Source organism: Malaclemys terrapin, chromosome 3, assembly GCF_027887155.1.
Source record: "Malaclemys terrapin pileata isolate rMalTer1 chromosome 3, rMalTer1.hap1, whole genome shotgun sequence".
NCBI lineage: Eukaryota > Metazoa > Chordata > Testudines > Emydidae > Malaclemys > Malaclemys terrapin.
Genome location: NC_071507.1, coordinates 151,107,101 through 151,116,526, shown reverse-complemented (window position 1 = coordinate 151,116,526; position 9,426 = coordinate 151,107,101). Strand labels below are relative to the sequence as shown.

The following is a 9,426-nucleotide window of genomic DNA, read 5'->3' as shown; positions in this document are numbered from 1 at the left end:
CCAAAGTTTAATAATCTTTGCTACCTTGTTTGCAGAGGCTGTGGAAAGAATGTATGTAAAAGATTGATATAGTAATTTTGCATCATTGTGCAACTGAAACCTTTTGATTAACTTCAGTACTGAGTGATGCATCTGCTTTACAGGTACTCTGGCCCTTGCCAAACTAATTGTAACTTGAATGTCGTTGCCAGTTAAGCTTTTGTGGGTGAATACCCACTTTGTCTATGCTCCAATACATCTGTTAGTTGCTAAGGTGTCACAGGACTCTTTGGTATCAGTTTGTATTTCATACAGAAGGGGGGGGGCTGGTAATGGATTATACAGCTACTAGTTAAGAGTTAGTACTGTGATGGGATCAGGAAAGCTTTTAAACAGAACTGGGCCAGATTCAGACCTTATGTAAACAAGTCCATTGACATCAATGAAGTTCTTCCCCAGGTTTAAATTTGGTTTCTTTGGCATTCTAATATTCAATTCAAACAGACAGAAAATCAGTTCTCTCAAGCTTTGTTGAAGACTTCCAAGGCCCAGTAGGCCTAACCTTATTTAAGTAGGTTACTTGGTTTAAAACTAAATACTAGTTCTATTCTCCAAATTTACTCCTGAGTAAGATTTTGTAAGTAGTGGTTTTCAGTGCTTTTATGTCAAACTTCAGTATGTTAAGTGTAACTAACTTAAATAACTTTATTTGAATAGAATTTGACTAGTGTCACCTGAGATGTGAAACAGGCTCATAGCTTTCAAGGCAACCTCCATGACTGTCTTTTGCTCTAGATTCCAAGTGTGCCAATCTATGGTACTAAAATTAAAAAATATTCTAGCAATTGGAATAGTATTTCTTGGAAATTCAACAATTAAACAGTTACTTAGATTTAAAATCTGTCATTTACACAGGTTGATTTCAGCAACAATTTAGATAAGTCTGAAAGCTGCAGTAAACTTAACTATGCGAGTCATCTGGAATACACTGAATTCAAACTATTAAGTAAATGCATGGGTGTACTGTTTACACACCTATCCATTTAAGTTATGGACAACTAGAAAACAAAGTGGAAATTGAGCTCATCAAGTGTGTGCAAGATGTCCCAACTAATCTAGCTGTACTTGACAAAGAAAACAAGTTTACCCTTTGAAGTTACTGTCCATCCCACCTTCCTCAGTTTAAAAAAAGAAGTCTTTACTGAATGCATTGTAGAATGCACCACTCTGCAATACACTGGACAAATTGGATGCAGTAATGTAACAGATCTTCAGTCAGTCAATGAGGAAGTGTTTAAGGACATGGATAAAAAATTTGAAGCTGAATCCCACTATACTGTGAAGGGACATTCAGCAGAGACTCAATTTTTATTTCTGCTTTGCAGTTCACCTTTAACTCAAGCAAACAAAATATTTGAATTTTACTCTAATAAATTGGATATAGCTTTCCTATAGAGTCAACATTAATCCAAAGAACACACAAACTTAGCATTAAACTTTGTTTTTAATGGTCTCAAATTTTGTGACAGATTTTTGGTCAAGTTGTTTCCATTAAAAAATTTACTGGTTTAAAAACTAATAACTTAAACTGCCACGAAACAAATGGTCCACAAACATTCCTTTCCTTCTGAAGCTTTTACGATGCATTGTAATCATTAACCAGTCTTTTACTATTAAACTTAAATGGCCAATTGAGACAAACAGTTCTGAGACCGTTCTTCCACCGATTAAGACTGAGGTGGCAGCTGATGTACAGAATTTTCATTTAGCCTTCTGAGCCTTCTGGGCGGACTTTGTGACCTTGCCAGCTCCAGCAGCTTTCTTATCAACTGCCTTGATGACACCAACAGCAACAGTCTGTCTCATGTCACGCACAGCAAAACGACCTGGAAACAAAATGACATTTTATAATTTTGTATGTGAGTATACAGATTCACACCCTGAATGAGGCAACCTCTGCACAGCACCACCACACAGGGTATGTCAGGAAGTAAAAATATAAAACTGAAACTGCAGGTATCTGAATGTAAAATGGAATTTGGCCTCCACCCATTTTAAAAGGGTTATGGAGCACTGGGCAAAATCTTATAGCAAGCTTAAAAGTTTCAATGACACCTCAAAGTAAGTGGATGTCACCCACGAAACAACTAAGATTTCTAAAAGAGCATGGCACTAACATGCCGTGAATTTACAAGTAGTTATTTTAGTGGACCACTTACCCAGAGGAGGGTAGTCCGAGAAGCTCTCAACACACATGGGTTTGCCTGGGACCATGTCAACGATGGCAGCATCTCCAGATTTCAGGAATTTAGGACCATCTTCCAATTTCTTACCAGAACGACGATCAATTTTCTCTTTCAGTTCAGCAAATTTGCAAGCAATGTGAGCAGTGTGGCAATCCAGCACAGGGGCATAACCAGCACTAATTTGGCCTGGGTGGTTCAGGATGATGACCTGTAAGGAAAAAACAGTAACTTTTCAAGCATAACTGATGGTTATTTGTTGGATTAAGCTGTTTAAAAAACCAGGAGTACTTTATCTTCTAGAGATGAACTTCAAAATATTCAATTCAAAAAAGATGACCAGCCAATATTTGCATCAATCCATAACTAAGTTTCAAACATCTTCAAGTGATTCTGAAAAGTACCTGGGCAGTGAAGCCAGCAGCTTCCATTGGGGGGTCATTCTTGCTGTCACCAGCAACATTACCACGGCGAACATCTTTCACAGACACGTTCTTGACATTGAAGCCAACATTGTCACCAGGCAGAGCTTCACTCAAAGCCTCATGATGCATCTCAACAGATTTTACTTCAGTTGTTACATTGACAGGGGCAAATGTTACCACCATGCCTGGCTTCAGGATGCCAGTTTCCACACGACCAACTGGAACAGTACCAATACCTGAAAAGAAAAGAAAAAAGCAACTCTAGGATGCTTACTCCTTCCAATTTAACTATGGTCTTATACAAACAGGTAGGACACTTCACAAAAACACATTCTCCTGCTAAAGAATAAAAAACATTCTGACAAGTGTTGCAATTTCTGCTTTTTAAAGAGCTAGTGACAGCCTATCAATCTGACAGATTGTTGTATTTTAAAAAGCTTACTACTGGAGGAAAAGTTACATAACTATTCTTCACAGAAAATACTTACCACCAATTTTGTAGACATCTTGCAGAGGCAAACGCAGTGGCTTGTCAGTTGGACGAGTTGGTGGCAGTATACTATCCAAAGCTTCTAGCAGGGTAGTTCCACTGGCATTGCCATCCTTACGGGTAACCTTCCATCCCTTAAACCAGGGCATCTAACAAAAAGCAGCACAAATGTAACTTGTATTTAGAAATACTGGAATGTAGAAATAGGAAGAACAAATACATTTAATCCTTGATATCTTTAGGTAATTTGTGAAACATGATCTTGATCAGAGTTTTAAACAGATATAAACTCCATTCAAATGCATTGTTTCTTAACCCTGAAGATTCACCCTGGCTGTCCCTCCAACTTAATTCTAATATACAAGGTAAACAAACTTACATTAGAGCTAGGCTCCAACATATTGTCTCCGTTCCAACCAGAAATTGGTACAAAAGCTACAGTGTCTGGATTGTAGCCAATTTTCTTAATGTAAGTGCTGACTTCTTTGACAATTTCTTCATATCTCTTCTGGCTGTACGGTGGCTCAGTGGAATCCATCTTGTTCACACCAACAATCAGCTGTTTTACACCCAGTGTGTAGGCCAGAAGGGCATGTTCACGAGTCTGCCCATTCTTGGAGATACCAGCTTCAAACTCACCAACACCAGCAGCAACAATAAGGACAGCACAGTCAGCCTTTGGGGAAAAAGATAAGTTATATTATTTATGGTCTATGCAAAAAAAAAAAAAAATCTAAATCAGAAAATACTAAAACCCTCAACTGAATTCATAGTGTTTACATACTTGGGAGGTGCCAGTAATCATGTTTTTGATGAAATCTCTGTGTCCAGGAGCATCAATGATGGTGACATAGTACTTGCTTGTTTCAAATTTCCACAAAGAAATATCAATTGTGATACCACGCTCACGCTCAGCCTTCAGCTTGTCCAAAACCCAGGCATATTTGAAGGAACCTTTGCCCATCTACAAAAAAAAAAGTGTAACATTGTTTTAAACTGTCATTTAGAAAGCCAACTAATTTGTATGCAGTGAACAGAGAAAATTTCTAATATAGTACAAGGCATCTTTTGCCACTAGTTTTCTGTAATGCCAATACAGCTTTGGTTTGAACACACTTGGCACAACTGGTGAGAGATTCCATCTCTTTTCTCAGTTATTTAACCTATGACACTTTAGCCTTCAGTCTGTTAATTATAGACAACCGATCTTTTAGAGTTAGACCTTGCAAAGACAAGCCCTCATATCAAGTGTCCACTGCAAGTTCTTGTTTTCATACCACTGTAATCTCTTCCACATTTAGAGTATGTGCTATTCACCCACAGACTGTTTCTATAGCTAGTATAATGTTGTCACTCAATGTATCTTTTGAGATGCAGTCTCTTCTACTACATAGAAACAAAAGTACACCAATGAACATATGGAGCAGGCACATACAGTAACAAATGTTTTTCAACTGGATATAGGAAGAGCCATGTATTCCTCTACCTTTAGAGAAAAAGACTGAATGCAGCAGTTGCTTACACAGAACTGTTTAGCATTGCCTGTCTGATTGAACACCCAGCCTGAAGCTGGGAACTCTGAAAATCCCTGCTGTTGCTGAAGTCACTGGATAAATCAGGTATTTTCTCCCTGTCCTGACAGATGGGTGTAGAGCTACTGTCTGCAGAGTAGTTGAAAAGCGCTGCTTAAGTAACGAGCATGGTGCTATTTCACCAACCCAGGCTGCTCTCAGAGCCTCCATTTTGCACTTAACAGGCTACTGGGCTAATTAAATCTTCGGTACCTCCGCAGCTTCCTTCTCGAACTTCTCGATGGTCCTCTTGTCGATGCCCCCGCACTTGTAGATGAGGTGCCCGGTGGTGGTGGACTTGCCGGAGTCGACATGGCCGATGACGACGATGTTGATGTGGGTTTTCTCCTTGCCCATGATGGGTGGCTCGCGGCGTCCGGCTCTTTCGGTACAAAATCAACACCTACGGAGGAGAAAAAGTGTCAGGGATGATCCCGGGCCAGATCCTCGCTAACGGGGGGAGGCGCCCGGCCTAGGGCGGGGCGGCCTCGAGGCCGTGAGCAGGCCCGGGCGGTACTCTAGGGCCACGGCTCCGCCCACCGCGGGGGGGCTCCACACGCCAGAAGCGCTGCCCCCCCCCCCCCCCCCCGCCGGCTCATTCCCCCGAGCTGCCCGCGGGCTCGAGGCGCTGCCATGCGGCCGGGGCGCGCAGAGCCGGGGCCAGGCCCGGAGGCGGGGCGCGGCTCCTTTGTGTAGCTAACACTCCGCCCGGCCGCCGCGTCCTCCATTTTGTGGAGCTCGCGGAGGAGGGGAGGGAAAGGAAGCGGCCATCTTCGCTGAGCGGGCGGCGGGGAATGGGAGCGGCCCCTACTCCCCACCCAACCCTTCCCGCGCCGCTGGCCGTCCCGCACCACCAGGCCGGGGGGAGAGAATCCAGATGGGGATTCCAGGGCCCCGCATGTAGCAGCCACTCCCCTCCCTGGGGCCCAGACCCCGCAAACGAGGGGTAGTGCGGGGGACACGTCGCCATTTTGTGGGGCCCTCTTTCCTCCTCCCCCACCCACGGGGGGCCACCGGGGCGCGCCCCCCCTCCCCCCGCGCGTCCCTTCTCCATCACCAGCCCCGGACCCCCGCACGCACCGCAGCTTCCCCGCGCGGGGCCGCACTCAGCCACCCTGACCCTCGGGCCCGACTGTTCCAGCCACATGGGCCCGGCCCGGCCCGCCCCTCCCCCACCAGGCCTGCGCCACGCGGCCAGCGCTTACCTGCGAGGCGTCGGCAAACCCGTTGCGAAAAAGACCGACAACGTGAGCCGCTGCGCTTATATATCCTGCGCGGGGGCGGGGCGTGCGGGACACGTCACCGCCCCAGCGTTCCACTCGCTCCTCCCCGCCGCTCCCACCGCCCCTAGCGTCGGGCCCGGCAGGGAGCGGGGACAAAGTGCTGTGCTCGCCCCGAAACGGGGGGCGGTGCTGCTCGTCGCAGCCCCGCTACCGGCCGCAGGAGGGGCAATCCCTGCGCTGCACCGCTGCGTCTCCCCTCGGGGAGTTTGGTGACGGCCCCGCCTGCCCAGAGGCCGGACTCCGGCCTTCGCCTGAATCGCGGCAGAGCCTCTCCACCCGCTCGGCGCTGAGCGTGGCTCACTCGCTCCACCCCCGGCCGCCGGGGGCAGCGGCAGAGTCACCGCCGGGCGGCGAGAACTAGAGCTCTCTGCCCCTCCCATCCGCTCCCCATACACTGCCCCTTGCCCATCCCCCACACCCTTCCCCTCCCCCATACAGCCGCACCCCCTGTGTGGCCCCCTGCCCCATGGACCTGTCCCTCCCCCTACAGCCAGCCCCCCAGCCGCTCTGCATCTCTTCCATACAGCCACATAGCTGCCCATCCCCCACACCCCCTGTGTGGCCCCCTGCCCCATGGACCTGTCCCTCCCCCTACAGCCAGCCCCCCAGCCACTCTGCATCTCTTCCATACAGCCACATAGCTACCCATCCCCCACACCCTTCCCCATATTGCCACACACACTGTGTGCCCCCCTGCCCCATGTGCCTGTCCCTCCCCCTACAGCCAGCCCCCCAGCATCTCTTCCATACAGCCACATAGCTACCCATCCCCCACACCCTTCCCCATACAGCTGCACACTGTGTGCCCCCCTGCCCCATGGACCTGTCCCTCCCCCTACAGCCAGCCCCCCAGCCACTCTGCATCTCTTCCATACAGCCACATAGCTGCCCATCCCCCACACCCCCTGTGTGGCCCCCTGCCCCATGGACCTGTCCCTCCCCCTACAGCCAGCCCCCCAGCCACTCTGCATCTCTTCCATACAGCCACATAGCTACCCATCCCCCACACCCTTCCCCATATTGCCACACACACTGTGTGCCCCCCTGCCCCATGTGCCTGTCCCTCCCCCTACAGCCAGCCCCCCAGCATCTCTTCCATACAGCCACATAGCTACCCATCCCCCACACCCTTCCCCATACAGCTGCACACTGTGTGCCCCCCTGCCCCATGGACCTGTCCCTCCCCCTACAGCCAGCCCCCCAGCCACTCTGCATCTCTTCCATACAGCCACATAGCTGCCCATCCCCCACACCCTTCCCCTCCCCCATACAGCTGCACACTCTATGTGCCCCCCCCCGCTCCATGTACCTGTCCCTCCCCCTACAGTCAGCCCCCCAGCCGCTCTGCATCTCTTCCATACAGCCACATAGCTGCCCATCCCCCATACAGCCACATACCCTCATCCCAGACCGTCCCTCACATACAGTCAGCCAGGCCCTGGGCACTCTGCCTCTCCCCCATCCATCCCTCCTCCTGCCCCCACCCCACACTCTTCCTCAACAAGCCTGCCTCTTTCTCACACTACACAAACTCATGGACCTTTTTCCTTTCAGGAGCTCAGTCCTCTTGTCTAAGCACCATAGATGCTGGCTTTCCCCTTAAAACGTTCTCTATTTCTCCCACCCAGCATGTGTATGTACAACCTACCCCTCATTTCCCACCTTCCTTAAGTTCCCACCTACTGCCCCATCCCCCCAAACTGCCCTATGCCCTTAGCTATCCACACAGCCGACCCCCATCCCACACATAATTCCTGGTCCCTATTGATCCTGTTACTTCCTCCCATGTTTTCAAATCATCTCCACCACCACCTGTGCCACTCTATCATTCTTTCTTTACACATCTGATGCAAACACCATATGCCTTTAGCCCCCCCATGTACCTGTTTGCACACACCTTCTTCTCCCCCACAAGCTCACACAAACTGCCTTTGACATCCCAAGTGCTCAGGGAGCAGGAGGTGAATTTTTGGTCTCTGTAAGCCAATGCCAGCTCTTGCCCTGCTGTTTGGCTCACAGAGAGTAACCCTCAGTCTAATCCAGGCACACACACTTCAGTTACTGGTAACTGTTTTTGTCCCCAATCATTCATTGTAGCTGTGCTATCAGAGTGTTACTCATTTGGAAGACAGTGAACAACTTGGTTTAAATGGGCTATCTTGAGTTTAAAGTGTGATTCTCTTCTGAAAAGCATTTCTGTAAAAGGAGAAACAAGGTGGGTGAGGTAATTTTATTTTATTGGACCAACTTCTATTGGTGAAAGAGAGACAAGCTTTCAAGCTTACACACACTTACCAACAGAAGTTGGTCCAATAAGAGATATTACCTCTTATCTCTACTATCTTGGGTCCAACATGGCTACCATGCATCCGAAGAAGTGGGTATTCACCCACGAAAGCTCATGCTCCTATACATCTGTTAGTCTATAAGGTGCCACAGGACTCTTTGCTGCTTTTACAGATCCAGACTAACACGGCTACGCCTTTGATACATGGCTACCACAACATTTCTATAAAAAGGACATCTTAAGGTTCCATGTTAATTGTCTCTCTATCAAATGCGCCTACTGTAGGGCTTGTCAACATTTGAAAATTAATTTGTATTAATAGAAAGTGTAAATTTAAAACCCAATTTCTGAGTAAAATCATGCTTGCACACGCTTACTCCAGAATACATGTGTCTTGTTTCTGGTTAGTGCATGAATTGAGCTAAACTAGAATTTCAGAAATTCAAGTGTCTCCATGTGGAATTACTCTTTCAAAATATCAGAGGGGTAGCCGTGTTAGTCTGGATCTGTAAAAAGCAACAGAGAGTCCTGTGGCACCTTTAAGGCTAACAGATGTATTGGAGCATAAGCTTTCGTGGGTGAATGCCCACTTCGTCGGATGCAATTTCAAAATAGTAATTTCTGAACAACTCCATGTGTAGACAAGCTCTTACAAATGAAGAGATTTTTTTCTTATCAGTCTCCCCTCATTCAGAGTCAAGCTGGGCTTTTCTCATGCATCACCATCAGTAATAAGATTCTATAGAGAACGTTATACTCTGTGGTGCTGCATCCATGTCATTCTCTTCAGTGGGGTTCCACAGGTGGAATTTAATTGGAACTTAGCTGGACCCTATATATAATATCAAGAGAACTGTTTACTAACTCTCTCTTAGCTATCAAGGCATTTATACAACTTTACCAGGGTATCTGAGCACCTAGATGTTACAAATTTGCAGTGCTACTTGGAGCAAAGATTTAATTTGCTCACTAAAATGAACAGATGTGACTGAATACTCATCAGGTCTGCTCCCCATGTTTAATGTAGGGTCATTTTTAATATACCCACTCTTTAGATTGGAATTTGGCTCTAATATGGTTGTGAAAGCTGTTCAAGAGTGTTCTTATTACCCCAGGGAATCAGACGATCCACTTCACAGTATATGGAA

General features: G+C 47.3%; 1 protein-coding gene across 1 annotated transcript; it reads right to left on the bottom strand.

The window, feature by feature from the left end:
• Positions 1-1,464: 1,464 nt before the first annotated feature.
• EEF1A1 (eukaryotic translation elongation factor 1 alpha 1) lies at positions 1,465-6,017 on the bottom strand. The gene is made up of 8 exons (XM_054023136.1): positions 5,914-6,017; positions 4,922-5,111; positions 3,922-4,101; positions 3,517-3,813; positions 3,136-3,286; positions 2,627-2,883; positions 2,199-2,433; positions 1,465-1,865 (listed from the first exon to the last, which is right to left on the bottom strand). Exons 2-8 carry the CDS (start codon positions 5,063-5,065, stop codon positions 1,741-1,743), a joined length of 1,389 nt encoding a protein of 462 aa, XP_053879111.1. The 5' UTR covers positions 5,066-5,111; positions 5,914-6,017; the 3' UTR covers positions 1,465-1,740.
• Between the last annotated feature and the right edge of the window lie 3,409 nt (positions 6,018-9,426).